At 38.5% G+C, this 15,448-nt stretch overlaps 1 protein-coding gene across 2 annotated transcripts in view; it reads right to left on the minus strand.

The window, feature by feature from the left end:
* The window catches only part of BBOX1 (gamma-butyrobetaine hydroxylase 1), a 77,604-nt gene that overhangs the window by 40,989 nt on the left and 21,167 nt on the right, over nt 1-15,448 (minus strand). For both annotated transcript variants that reach the window (XM_027115151.1, XM_027115150.1), the window contains exon 4: nt 10,276-10,474. In XM_027115151.1, coding sequence (XP_026970952.1) covers nt 10,276-10,474 — 199 coding nt within the window. The remainder of the gene's footprint in view (nt 1-10,275; nt 10,475-15,448) is intronic.

A 15,448-nucleotide genomic window follows, 5' to 3' on the forward strand; every position in this document is an offset into this window, starting at 1 on the left:
AGCTGATTTTCAAGTATAAAGGTCTTAAGTTGCTTTCAATATGCAAGAATTCAGAGAGTATTGTTCCCATGAGTTCTTCCTGAGGAATTTATGAGAGAATGGGCTTCAGGCAAGCGAAGTGAATAGAAATACATTGACATAGCACTGGTGCTGATTAATAAATTTATGTTTACAAATAGAACTGATTGTAGGTAAGGAAAAAAGATATCAGAAAACTAAAAAGTTGGGAAACCAAACTGTAGTGCTAAGGAAGTCACACTTGGGTGCTAATACTTTAAACTAGAAAACCATGTAAGTGAATATGATAGTGAATACCTTAAAGTTCAGGGGCGCTATTACATGTGGGGAGAAAAGAGAGGTTTGTGATTGGTTAGGACTTGTGGATGGGCTGTAGAGGGGCTGGCAATGTTCCATTTCTTGACCATTTCTTGACCTTAAATGGTATTTAAGGGTGTTTGCCTTAGTAATTCTTTAAGCTATACATTTGTTTTATGTGATTTTTCTGTATCTATATTCTACCATGAGAAGTATTTTTTGAAAATTTATTTTTAAAGGTTAATAATACCCCCAACAATAAAAATGAAGACAGGTAATGATAGAAAGATGGCAGCTGCCTCTAAAAACATAAAGAAAAATGTTACAGCAATTTGCTCCAAAGTTCCAAAGGCCTTCATTAGGAAAAACTTAGAATGTAGTACATTGCAAAAAAAAAAAAACAAAACTATAAGATTTCCACATTTACCATATTTAATAGTTTTTCGAGGGGTGAAAGGAAAACTGTGCTTGATTTATTTCATCAGAACAAGAATTGGATGCTAGTTTAGATTATTAATGTGAAACATTAAAATATAAACTTTAGAAGCAAGAAAAACTACAATCCTGCAGCCTGTGGAATCAAAACTACAATGAGGTATCACCTCACACCAGTTAGAATGGGCATCATCAGAAAATCTACAAACAACAAATGCTGGAGAGGGTGTGGAGAAGAGGAAACCCTCTTGCACTGTTGGTGGGAATGTAAATTGATAGAGCCACTATGGAGAACAGTATGGAGTTTCCTTAAAAAACTAAAAAGAGAATTACCATATGATCCAGCAATCCCACTACTGTGCATATACCCAGAGAAAACCATAATTCAAAAAGAGACATGCACCCCAATGTTCATTGCAGCACTATTTACAATAGCCAGGTCATGGAAGCAACCTAAATGCCCATCGACAGACGAATGGATAAAGAAGATGTGGTACATATATACAATGGAATATTAGTCAGCCATAAAAAGGAACGAAATTGGGTCATTTGTTGAGACATGGATGGATCTAGAGACTGTCATACAGAGTGAAGCATGTCAGAAAGAGAAAAACAAATATTTTAACGCCTATATGTGGAACCTAGAAAAATGGTACAGATGAACCGGTTTGCAGGGCAGAAATTGAGACACAGATCTAGAGAACAAACATATGGACACTGAGGGGAGAAAGTGGCGGGGTGGTTGTGGTGGTGGTGTGATATATTGGGTGATTGGAATTGACATGTATACACTGATGTATATAAAATTGATGACTAAAATTAATAAGAACGTGCTGTATAAAAAAATAAATAAAATAAAATTTAAAAAATTTTAAAAAAAGAAAAATAAATACAAACTTTATCTTCTCTTGTGACAAGTTATCTGTTTGTCAACTGTCATTTTCCCTTTGCATAAACAGTTGGCTATAATTTGAATTTAATAGAGGGGAAGGGAATGAATAGTCTGGTACTGTCATTATGGTTTAGTTTGAGAACTTTCCACATAATCCTGTCAAATTATACCCTTGCATCTGGACTAGCAGTATGAGTTGAAGACACATTTGATAGTCAACAATTATTATGGCATTAGGGATTATGGGAAAATGTTAATATCAACAAACCACCGCAGTGGTGTGTTGTAAAGGAAAGATTACAGACTGTTGAGTCAAGTAAACCACAGTTTGCAGCTGATTCTTCTGCCTCAGTTTCTTTACTTTTAAAATGGGGATAATGATTCTTATCAAAATCGTCAAGATTCAAGATCATGACGGTAAAGCATGGAGCTCAATACTTAGCACATAAAAAGTGCTTAATAGAAAATTATTTTCTCCCATCTCAATAACAGCAGCTGCCTGTCTTGGCTGCACAGAGTATAACCAAAGAGGTAATGGGGATCAGAGGGCTTGTGGAAAAGCAACTGCCTTAGTAGGGTAGCCTGTAAATTTCCTCAAGTGATTTCTAGAGGAGCATGAGATACAGAAATTATTTTTCCTTTCATTCATGAGATGACCTCATACTCAAGTGGTTTTGTTGGCAGCTACTTTACCGTGAAACCCAAGATAACAAACGGAACTCCAGAGACTGGCTCTTGGCTGATAACGTAAACTGGGATTCACAATGGCCGAAAGAACACAGCTTGTTACTCTGCTTGGGAAACCCTAATACTCAGGAGAATACACATTTTAAAGCTCCCCCAACCCAATCCTCAAATACTGTGATCAGTACTAAATCTAAAACAGCTCATTAAGAAATTTCAGGGTAGATTTTTCACAAAGTAGGATGAAATTACAACTCAATTCAGAACTCAGACAAGTTTTCTTCCCAAGTCTGAATTGCTTCTAGGTTAGTTTTTATTTTATAGCCATTTTTATTCAAGAAGGGCTGTGTGGTTTTCTCAAGCAATTGCTTGGCTAGAAACTTCAGCAAAATGGGTAAACTTGTTTTTTCTTCCCCTCTTCAGTCCCCACACTTCACAAATGTTTTCTAGTAACATGTATATCAAGCCAGTAGCTGTTTCAAAGTCAGATTTGGAGGAAGTACTAATGGTAGGAGCAATTTCTAAGGGGCCAGATGCCAAAGAATAATCATATTTTTCACTCATACATCCTCAATCTCTAATACAAGCTAATGTGTGAAGTGCTGCTGGGCTGGCTTACAGAAATGCTAGCAGAAATCCAGTGAATGCTGGAAAGGAGATATGTTTGTTCTCCCCAGAGGCTATTTCAATAATGTTAATTTTTAACTGGCTTGGCTGGCGCATTTGACAAACAGCCCAATAGAAACATTTGCTGTTTGACATTATTTTATTCATCTCATGAAGCCTGCATGCAAGGTACTCATGCAGATGCAAAACTCAGCAGTAATAGTAGCATTTTTAGATTTTTTCCAGCAAATTTTCATCCAAAGACCTCAAAGGGCATGATAGGTATTAAAACACTCCTTTAGAAAGAGAAACAAGGCCTCAGTAGAGGAGAATCATAGAACTCTGGGAAACTAAAAGTTTAGACCAACTTCTCACCTACAAATAGCTGGTGGTGAAGCCATGATTAAGCTCTGCTTTCCTACTGGTCCCATGGGCAGCTCTCTGGGTAGTAAGGCAATACAGATGCTCTGGGGCATTGGGTCCTCAATTCTTCCCTAAACTTTATGGAAGGAAGTGTTTCAAAGTATTTATTTATTTTCCACTACAATTTGTGGCCTTATAAGTTTAATTTAGCATTTACATAGCTTTCATGCTGTCTCCACAAGATAAAATTTGACTACCACCAAGATTCATAAATTTCTTTGCTTTTACACCTATTCCTCATTGTCTTTCATCATCTTTATTTTATTCCTGATGTTAGTGTTTCAGAAAAATATATTTTTAAATTTTCACCTGATTATTCTTCTTAGTCTAATCCTTGTTACATGTGTTACTGCATCTTGCTTGTGCTAGAAAATAAAATATTCTTAGAAAGAAGAAGAAAGAACTGAACTTCTGGGCTCTGATCTGGAAAAGAGGAGTTTTGTTAGCTAAGGTTGAAATTTGTATTTTTCTTCCTCTTGACTTTCTGATGAGTTGTTCATGAGGTTAATTTTCTAAGGACTGATAAATGTCGACAATGCTAAGAAAGAATTTTTGATGTCTTGATCAAATGGAATTTCTCAATATCATAGCATACATTCCCTTTCATTAACGTTTCCTGAGAGATAAGTGTGTGTGGGACACCAAACTAGTATTGAGCAGGCCACTGTTTCTGCCTGCAAAGAGCTCAATATGACGGTGGCAATGGCAATGAGATACACATGCCTTATTTTCAAAGGTTATCCTGGCTAGTAGTCACAAGAAAGGTAACTAGTTAATACACAACATTAATGGTAAACACTAAAAAATACGATGTCGAACCCTCCTCTCCCACCCCATCTCTGTGTCTAACACACACACACACAAGTATATATAAATAGTAATACCCTGACCACACCAGTTAATTTAGTTGTCCAACTAATTAGAGAAGAAATTCTCAGGTTATGCTTTTGCCTTTTTAGGGAAGGGCATGTGAACTTCTCATTGTTGTCTTAATTACAGTCTCAAAATATGATGACTAGCAAATATTACTACAACCCAGCAAACTAACAGTAGTGATATCTTACAACACAGTAGTTTATTTTCTTTCACACTGTATGCTTTATCCCTAAAAGTGGAATCTTCCACAAGAAACAGAAATTGCCTAACTAGATTTTAGGAATATATGGGAGAGAAGGGAATTTCCACCCCTCTTTCTGGATGGGCGGTTCAGAATGCAAAACTGGCTCCTAGGATGAGTAGTAAAGTACTTATTTTGTTTTCTTGTAATGCCTGGGCATGGGGATGTGGCGCTGGTAGTGATCTCACAGAGCTGAGGCTGGGAGAGGGGTTCTCTCCCTTAAAACTGCAGAGGCTACCAGATCAAGGGAGGATGTAGCAGGGATGGTGGTTGGAACACAGGAGGAGAAAGATTAATAGGTCAAGCAACTAGGGCACGAAAGGCCAAAAAGCGGCCAAAATCAGAGGAGGACTTGGAACATGTTGTTTGTAGACAGGATAAAGGAGATGGAAAAGCGAGGGAGATGCATGCAAGAAAGAAGGTGTTAAGTTGGAAGGGAGGAAAGCAACCTGAGCAACGTGAGAAAGGAGCTATGGCTGTAGTTGTTCCCCACCAACTCTCTTTGGTGGATAAAATGGTTTGCATCTAGGGCTTCCCTGGTGGCGCAGTGGTTGAGAGTCTGCCTGCCACTGCAGGGGACACGGGTTCGTGCCCCGGTCCGGGAAGATCACACATGCCGCGGAATGGCTGGGCTCGTGAGCCATGGCCGCTGAGCCTGCGCGTCCGGAGCCTGTGCTCCACAACGGGAGAGGCCACAACGGTGAGAGGCCTGCGTACCGCAAAAAAAAAAAAAAAAAAAAAAAATGGTTTGCATCTAAGTTGGGCTAGCTTGAGATGTGGAGGAGAAGTATAGAATTATATAGTCATAATTAAATATGTATGTAGTAATGTCACACCTATTTATACAGTGGTAGCCTGTGTAAGTTTGAGGAGTCTGGCTTCATTCTCTCTAGCTGCCATATTGATAGCTGAATATCACCCCATCTTCACCTTGCTTTCACCAGGCTGGGAGAGTATCACCCTTGAGCTATGTGCTACCTTTTAATTACTGTTGGCATGTATTGACTATCTTTTTCCCTCATTTATAATGCCAAAAGTCCAGGGGTACTTTACAGTTTTTTCCTTGGTTTTATGGAATATTTATTGTTCTAGATTATCTAGATGAAGTCAACTCAACTCTTTATATTCACCCATATACAGCAATCACCAAAGATAGTTTTGCATAAAGTAGCAACCCAGATCTAGTTCAGAACAAAATGCCTGGCATGGTGCCTTGCATGTGGTAAAGTATTCAAGGAATGGTTGTTGTATGGATGAGTAAGACGACAATACCACTGACCAGGACATTCTCTTTCATTGACAGTGACTGTACTTTCTTTAAGATTTACTCTGTGGGATGCATTGTCAAATGCATTATTCTAACTTGCATTCAGTCATTGAAGATGGCAGTGGAGTGTAGTTTACAATGACTATTTCCCATTGGGTTAAATTATGTCATAAAATTCAGATATTTTGTTCAATAAAGAAAGAAATGATCCAGAAAGCTATTTTCATTCCTTTTGTGAGGGTGGGGTGTGGTCAGGGACATGGGATGAGGCTTTTGGCCTCATTCTGTAAAAACTACATTGTTCCAAGTCAAAGGTTTAAATCCTCCTGAAAAGGTCATCTTTTTACATACTGCTCCACATGTATATGTATTTGACAAAATTGACAATGGGGGTTTCTTTACCAACTCTTATTCTTTTCTCCCAGGAAAGATTTCATCATTAAGGCAGTAAGGTTACTGAGCATTTCATATGGCTGCATGAAAAAATATTGCCTAGATGATGCACTGTCAAAAAATGTCAAGTATCTGAGAAAATACAGCTGTGGAAAATGATGTAAACATATATCCTCAAAGCTATTGCCATTTTGATAGGTGGACATAATTTTATAACATGAAATGCTCTAATAATTATTGCATTCGTCAGCTGCTTTATAGTCTTTTAAAAACTCGGTGTGAATTTATTCATTATATATTTATTCCTTGCCTACCCTATGCTAAAAATACAGAAAGTTCTGGAATCTACTGTTTTTGTTTATCCAACCAACAATCTAACAATGTAGATGACAGCCAAAACCCCAAAATAGACATTATAATTCTCACTTCAGACCCACACAGTTTAAATTCTCTAAACTAGTAACCCTATTTGAATGGAAAAGTACTAGGTTAGCTTCCCAAGGCAAGCACATGTGAAGTAGCATCAAGTTATTATTGTTTTTGGCAGCTAAGCAAGAGCGGAAACCAGGCTCCTTGAAAAATCTACCCGGAAAGCAAAGTTTACCTTTAACATTCCCCACTTTGCTTTCTCTGTCTCTTTCCTATTTCTGGCATTATTATTATTGCCTTCATTATTTATTGCCTTCATTTATTCTTTCTGTTCACTCAATCACCAACCAGTTATTTTTCAAACAAGAGTAAGGCCAGGGCTTCCTTGGTGGCGCAGTGGTTGAGAATCTGCCTGCCAATGCAGGGACACGGATTAGAGCCCTGGTCTGGGAAGATCCCACATGCCGTGGAGCAACTGGGCCCGTGAGCCACAACTACTTAGCCTGTACGTCTGGAGCCTGTGCTCCACAACAAGAGAGGCCCGCGTACCGCGATGAAGAGTGGCCCCCACTTGCCGCAACTAGAGAAAGCCCTCGCACAGAAACGAAGATACAACACAGCCAAAAATAAATAAATAAATAAATAAATAAATAAATAAATAAATAAATAAAAAGAGTAAGGCCAGTGGAAACAAAGATATGAAAGGGAGAGACCCTGTCTAAGGCAGCTACTGATTCTGTTCTAAAGTCACGTCCAGGCATTACCACAGTACAAAGAAGAACATGACAAGTGCCATTTAGTCTACATAATTGTGAGAGTTCAGAGGATGTAAAGAAACCAAGCTCCACACCTCCTGTGACCTGCCTTCTCTTGAACTACCCTTCCTCTCAACCAGAGGCTTATGACCTTTGCTGCAAATGAGCATCTCCTGAAGTGTTTCTAAAATTCCTGATACCCAGGCCAAATCCAAGTCCTGTTAAAAAAAAATATTTCTGGAGATGGGACCCAGATGTCAGTATTTTTTAAATTGGTTATTCCACTGTGCAGCCTAGGTTGAGAAACATTGTCCTAAATATCTCCCTTTTTTTAAAATCTCATGTTACCCTGACTTCAGTATAGAAAAGGCAAGTAACTTCGGGGAAAATATTCACTTTTCTCATTCTGTTGACAAAATCCCCCCAAACAAGTAAGCAAACAAACAAAATCAAAGCTACTACAACAACAACAACAACAAAACTGTTCTCTTCGTTAAGTTCTTGAGGTAGGGAATTCGAAATTACCAAAAAAAAAAAAAAAAATTAAAAATTAAAAAAAGAGATCTTGGCAATTATTGGTGGAAGAAGCAGTAAGGTGGAAAGAAAGGCATTTTCTGGAGTGTAGTATAGTTTGAGAGATTTAGGGAAGAAATGTGATCAACTGCTGAAGGTGAAATTGTGTAGGTAAACTCTGTGGTCAGACGCAAAGATCTGGGACAAAGGGAATGGAAGAGTAGTAGGAAGTCTGATTTGTTTTGACAACAAACCTTTAGTATTCATTCCAACAAATTTCACAATATTAGATCAGTGGCCAAATTATTAAGCCTTTTTTAGGATTTGTAACAACAAAACAAAATAAAACACAAGTTATAAATCAGGACTAAGAATCTGACCCTTAATGTGATGGATGGGGGTGGAAATTAGGGAGCCATAACAAAGAGCCCCAAATTTGGCCACTGTAATGAAACTGTGAAATGTGTTGGCCTCAGTGCAAAAAGTCTGTTGTCAGCAAATAAAAATGAAGTAAAAAGAACTTAGAAGATATTTGAAGTGTTCTGTTTACCTCCAGTGCCCTAAGGCATCTTTTCAATGTGCTTCCTTCATACTATGATTGATAGTGAGGTAGATTAGAAAGCCCAGGGATGGGACAGACACAGATTCCAACTCTGGTTACTTGTTTACTATCTGTGGAAACTTGGGTTTATACTTTAATTCTCTGGGCTTCAGCTTCCTCATTAGTGAACTCAGGGATAATATCTATTCCAGAAATTTGTGAAAAATAGAGAGAAAATAATACAGTTGGGGCTCTTAATAATTTCAAAACTCTTCCTCTTTCCTTTGTCTGTTGTTGCTGCTGTAATCTGTTAAAGCAGCTTAAATTCTTACAGATGTAGGGGAGATAAAAATTTTGTATGACACAAACTCGCTAATGGTAAAAGTTTGTTCTTGGGATGGGGGTGGGGACTGGGTCATCCAAGCCTAAACATGATAGAGTCTTCTACCATGAATAAACATGCTCAAATCATTGAAGGCAAGTGACTGAATATTTTTGACCTTCTGTTTACCTACAGATGAGGTCTTACTCTAGATTAACAAACCTAAGGGCAAAGTCAAAGGCTAGCAGGTCTCTTGCAGGTCTGAGGTGGGAGTTGGGGGCAGAATTCGTGAAATTGGAGAGTGAGAATATGCTGTCTTCCGGGCTCAGCCTTTTCTTACCTCCAGCAGGTTGCTGGCAAGCAGGGGTTTAAGCTCAGTTGTTGCTACGTTTGATTTTTCAAGAAAAGTCAGCTCCATATTTAATGTAAAATCGCCCAGTTTTTAAGTGTTGATCCCATTTTTTTTCAACATCATGTGAGCCAAACAAAACACATCTGAATACTGCCCGTGTGCTACCAGTTTGCAAACTTTGCATTTTGCAGGTCCTTTTCACTTTTAGTGCCCTCTACTCTGAGCCCAAGAATAAGTGTCTCCATCGCAAATGACAGGCTCACCCTAAAGATTAGAAATACAGTCATACCCCCACTTCCAGGTAGTGTTTCCTGTTGCTAGTGTTTTCTTTATCCGTAATTAATGTTACCTCCCAGGCAATTCTTATGCAAACAGCCTCTTGTTCCAAAGTTAAAATCAATTGTATTTCCTGTTACTTGTTAAAGTGCGTAGACTTAATTTTCTGCATGTTAGCTTTATTTAAAACATCTGGTGGCTGGTTTCATTTCCCCAGGGCCCAACCTAATTTTGTGCCAACTCTTGGGAGGTAAAACTTTAATGAACGTTCACATTTGTAAAGCTGAATATTTTTAAAAAGCCTTAGAGAAACAGTCTTCTATCCCACTTGGTATGGACTGAATTGTGTCCTCCCCAAATTCATATGATGAAACACTAACCTTCAATGTGACTACATTCGGAGAAAGGGTCTTTAAGGAGGTGATTAGGGTTAAATGACATCCTTTTTTTTTTTTTTTTTTGACCAGGGATTGAACCCAGGCCCTCTCCAGTGAGAGCGTGGAGTCCTAACCACTGGACTGCCAGGGAGTTCCCGATTACATGAAATCTTAAGGGCAGGGCCCTAATCCAGTAGGACTGGTGTCCTTATAAGAAGAGGAAGAGATACCAGGAGTGCTGGTACCCTGAGGAAAGGCCATGTGAAGATACAGTGAGAAAGTGGCCAACTGCAAGTCAGGAAGAGAGCGCTCACCAAGAACCAACCCTGCCAGCACCTTGATCTTGGACTTCTGGCCTTCAGAACTGTGAGGAAATAAGCTTGTATTGTTTAAGCCACCCAGTCTACGGTATTCTGTTGTGCGGCCCTAGCAACCTAATCCTCAACCTTTAACTATCCTGTCTTTGGCGTCTGACGTCATTCCAGTCATTCTCAGAGAAATTCCACTTTTAGATTCTCATCTGACTTCCTGTCAAGACATTGTGGAAATTTCTATATCATCAATCAAAAGAGTCCCTGTCTGGAAAGTATATCAAACCCTATATATGATGGCAGAACACCAGCTATTGTGTGACTTACCCATAAAATGTGAGATAAAGGAAACCAATCCTTTTCCCAAGTTTTAAAACTTCTCCTCGTTTGTCAGATGCTCCTGTGAGTCGCACTATGCCGACTTTCTTGAGCCTGGAGAGCCACCTGTATGCATGCTCATCATCTTTTAAAACATCTTCAAAATCCAGAGTAGGTAGCTGGAACTCTGAGCCCCAGTACTGACATTCTGTGAATTAAGAAAAAGAAGAAACCAGATGGGATTGCACTGTTTTTAACATACAATGAGAACCTCAGAGAAGGGACTAGTTCATGGAAGCTGACCTTTGTTCTATCATGGAATTGATTAAATTTCAGTCATATTAGAAATGCCTAAGTTACCAGCTCTTCTTCCCTGGACCCAAGCCAGTCTACTCTACGCTTTCTGCCTACAGCTGTGGAAGACCCATGACAGGTATTCACTATAGCACATTTGTCAAGAGAATGTTGTTTAGCTTGTGATGGCTCTTGATACATAGGTCCTTAGGGCTTCTTTGCCTGGACATTGCTTAGAAATAGCCTTGAAATAGTGTGTATTTTAACAGCTAAGTTATATTGTTCAATTCCAAATAGAGATAAAATCAGAATCATGTGCTAGAACAGCGTATGCCTATCCCTGGGGGTTGGGGTGAGAAGTGTTTGCCATGGTAGGAATTGCTCCTTCTTCCTCTTGTTTTACCTGATAAGAAGCTTGCTCTAGGGTCAACTTGTTCACAGGAGTCAGCAAAAGCTGTCCATGGGGAGGAAAAGATGAAAGTTGTGCTCATGGCACGCACAAACGCTTTGGTGACAATGCCACATGAGATAAAGTCAAATGCCTTTCTTTGTTTTCTGATTCCTCATGATTTATGGCTCATAAAAATGTTTACTTGAAAAAACAGAAAGGAAAACAAATGTAGAAAATAATTTGCTTACAAACCAGGCTCTCTCAAAGGAAGTAGAACATGGAGGAAACATAGTTTTGCCAAGGAAAATAACTCAGATATTAACAATTGCATTCAGCAAAGACCACTCTAGCTAATCCACTTGATTTCTTCATTTTGGGGGAAAGAATTTACCTTAGGAAGGCAAGCCTTCCTAACAAGTGACAGAATGAGGTCTTATGATCTCAAAATCATCCTGTGCAATGCCTCCCTTTTCTAACTGGGAAATATATGTCATGTTACAGAAAACAACCCCAGAGCCTCCAGTTTAAGACAAAAGATTGGGTCAGTGTTCCGTTGTAGTAGTTGTAGATTGGGAATCATTTCTTCTTTGATGTCAGCATGGCTGTTTCTGCAGAACCAAGGATGTCTCAGGAGTCAGATGTTGGTTTAGTAGTAGCAAAGATACTTACAGGTGCAGGAAGCCACTTCCTGATCTCCCATCAGCGAGTTGCATGAGGACATTCACAGAGATGAGCAGGTGTGTGTCGGGGCGGGGAGGGGGGGGAGAACTAATCAGATTATAAACACATATACTGCCAAAGTTTGCATAATATTGCATAATGCATAATGAGGCAGAATTTTCAGGGCCTAAATTGCAAACTCTAAATGAGTCCTCCCTAGTGGTTGCATTCATTATTTTGGACAATGTTAATATTCTTCAGTATTGAATACATTCCAGGTGACTTACTGTATCTTCTCAGGAAGTCAAGTTTATATTCAGCCACCGGTTCCTAATTTTTGTTTTAACTCTTCTCTTTGTGGGACTAACCGTAACTGAAAGAACTATAGCCGTTCCTGTTCCTTTTTTTTTCAGTGTTTCTTATCAAGTGCTTTTAGAGAAAAACCTTAGAATTTACTATTAAACCAAGTCAGCTTGGCAAAGAGAAGCAGCTCAGCACATGGGCCAGAGCAAGTTGGCTAAAGCGATAACAATGGGGTGTGAAGGGTTTGGGATATAATCATAATTTTTTTGGAGGGTGGATGGTGTAAAATACATATTTTACCATGTCGTGAGACACAGTGATAGACAGTAGGTTTTCAGGAACTCATAGTCTATGGGAGACTTGGACACGGAAACTGACAATTAAAACATAGTATGGTAGATGCTATAGTTGAAGTACGTTCAGGATACCATGGAGAGATCAGATCTTCTGATCCCTTACCTAATGCTCCTTCTACGATGCCAGCTGCTCTTTTATATGCATGAAGTTCCTCAGGTCTGTCCCTCATGCCTCAACTATTTCTTCTGAAGTCAAAGTTGGTTTTATGGGCCCAGCGCAGTTCTGCTGCACCACTCTGCTCTCTAATAAGAGTTGGCTTTATATGAAAGAGCTTTTGTTCAAAGAGGCAATCTATTTGACTTTGTTTTGAATATTGGATTATACGGTTGTTTGCTTTGCCACTCCCATTTGCCCTTCGCATTTACAGTCTCCAGATTGTAATATCTGATACTAATCAAAAAGGTCTGTGAAAAGAAGGTGATAAATATCATCAATATTACTTATTGGCTACCAAGCTAGAAAAGTCATTTGGCTTCCAGTGAAGAGAAAAATTTCCTGGGCAAAATATCATTGTTAACGACATAATAAATCACTATCTCCTCTTTCCAAAGCTTACACCTAAGTAGACTACACCCAGAAACTTAAAAAATATTGAAAACAGCTTTAAGCTTGTTGAGCCCCAAATGAAAGTTATAGGTCCATAGAGTATTAGAGGTAGATGAGAGGTGGAGACTCATCTTGCATTTTCACATTGGCTTTAGGATTTCCCATCCCCATGGGTTCTTATTATTGAATAAAAAGATCATCTAGACTACAGCGGAGGATTCTCCTAGTTCTTGGGCACTGTGATGATCTGGCCAAGGGCAAATTTTTCATTCCTGTGTAGACTGTTAGATGGATTAGCTACGATCTACATGGCCATCTATAGCAATGTGTTGTCTTTATTACAAAGGGTTAAGTCATTAATTGATGAGCCTTTGTTATCATATTTAAAAGAAAAAATTTGTTGTCCTATTGAGAGCAAACCAGCCTGGAGAGATAGTATGGTCTAGACTGCAATATTGTCAAATAGAACAGATGAAGGAAATATTCTCTATCTGTACCATCCAGTATCATAGCTACTAATAACATGTGGCTATCGAGACTTGGCATATGGCTAGTGGAACGAAGGAACTAAATTTTTTCCTTCATTTAATTCAAACTGATTTAAATTTAAACTTAAGTAGCCACATATCACTGGTACTGTATGAAACAGGACATGAACAGAATAAAGAACAGGGAGCTAAAGAGGCCTGGGTTTGAGTCATTGTCTTGCTTCTTACCAGTTTGTTTCCTTATCTTTTCACTGATCCTCCAGATCTTAATTTATAAAATAACCGTACTTATATTTACCTTGCAGGTCATATGTTGACCATGCAATGAGATTATGCAAGGAGCTTGGTACAGTGCCTGGCACATAGTAGACTAATAATAATAATATAATGGTTAATATTTGCTGAATACTTTCTAGGTGTCAGGTACAGTGCTAGGTGCTCTCCATACCTTATTTCTTTTAATGTCCATAATAAATATAGGCGATAGATGCTTTCAGTATTCCCATGTTACAGAGAAGGGAACAGAGATCCAAGTCTTTCAGCTAATGATTTGCAGAGCTAGTTAGGCAAATTCAGGTGACTAATTCCAAAGTCTGTAATTTCAACAACTACACAGAAAATAAACATTTAATGCCTTGAAATACTGTTGTTACATGTATTCTTAAGTCCTATGTCTGAATGTCCACAGCTTATTCTATCCCTTACAAAGGAAATCTACTTTCTAGATGAAAAAGAAAGCAGGGCAAGTTACAATTAGGAACACTCTGTCTGGACATGTTCAAGCATGAGTGTTTAAAGATAAACCTTGGCTCCCAGTCAGGATTTTAAATGCAGAAAAGGCTTTATGACTAGGCACAGCTCTTTGACAGCATTGCTATTCATTGCTTTTGTGAAATGAACCAAGGCTTAAAAATCAGCTAGCTTCTTTTTTTAAATTTATGCCAGTATATGTCAGTGATCCATGCCAGTCTGGTTTTACTTAAGGCCTTTATCACTTTCCAGAGAGTTTTGGTGACTGTGTAGCAGGGAAATGTAATAAATAGAGATGGAAAAAACACTTTCACAAGATGTAAATATTTTCAAAACTTTTGTATTTTGAGCATTTTGTGGATTCAAGAAGGCTCTGCTAAGGGCACACACTATATACATCTATATATAATTATAGCATTTTTTAATGAACTTTTGTTTCTACATGAGTCATTTTCCCATTATAGAATAACACACATGCACACACAAACACATGCTCTCAAACCACACGCACATACACACAAGATACTCTTTGTTTTAAAATTACAAAATGAGTTAGATTCTTTGAATAAATTTGTTACTCTTTACATGTGTAAAATTAACCATATTCACACCAAGACTCAGTATGAAACTCAGTATGAGGCTGTTCATATCATACATAGCATAGTCTGTCCTATACATAATTTCAAGTTCATAGGATTTTACAATCAGGGGCTGGTCACAATACCTTTTAAGTTCTACAGAGTTTACAGTTTTCCAACTATAGCTCCTATTTTGGTGTGCCTTGGCAGGAGCTTTGAAAAAGTCAGTGACCAAGGGCCGCAACCCATCACAGGATCTGTTTCCTAATACGAGCCACTCACAGACTCAGTTATACCAGTTGTGACTTTCAGAGACAGCACTATGACTACCCAGTTTCCAAATTCATCAAAACATCCCCGATATAAAATACTCCAATCTTCCGGGAGAAATAAACTACATCTTCTTAATAAATCCACCAGTAAGATCATTCTATGATTTCTGTGCAGAAACTTTGACATTGAAAAAGTTATTTAGAAGCATTTTCCTTGTCTCCCCCCAACTGCAAAACACCACTACTGGGGACCGTAAGAAAACATGCTGGCCTAGAGTAAATCATTTTTTAGGTGAATACATTAAAAGAAAATTTAAATTTCACACTTGGGTCTGGAAACATAAACAGTGTGGAAAATGACGGAATAGTTAAGGCATGAACCACCCTTTCTAATTTAACTTACGGACTTACTAATAAATGCTTCCTTGAACATGTGCTTCACACATCATAAAATTTATGAACAGGCTACATGCTGGCTTTCAAGACACCATTTGTACAAGGCTTCCTTTTCAGGATTAAGCCTCACATTCCTGGATCCTGAGT

Source organism: Aethalodelphis obliquidens, unplaced genomic scaffold (genome assembly GCF_003676395.1).
Source record: "Aethalodelphis obliquidens isolate GAN/ISIS:26980383/991018 unplaced genomic scaffold, ASM367639v1 scaffold14, whole genome shotgun sequence".
Lineage (NCBI taxonomy): Eukaryota > Metazoa > Chordata > Mammalia > Artiodactyla > Delphinidae > Aethalodelphis > Aethalodelphis obliquidens.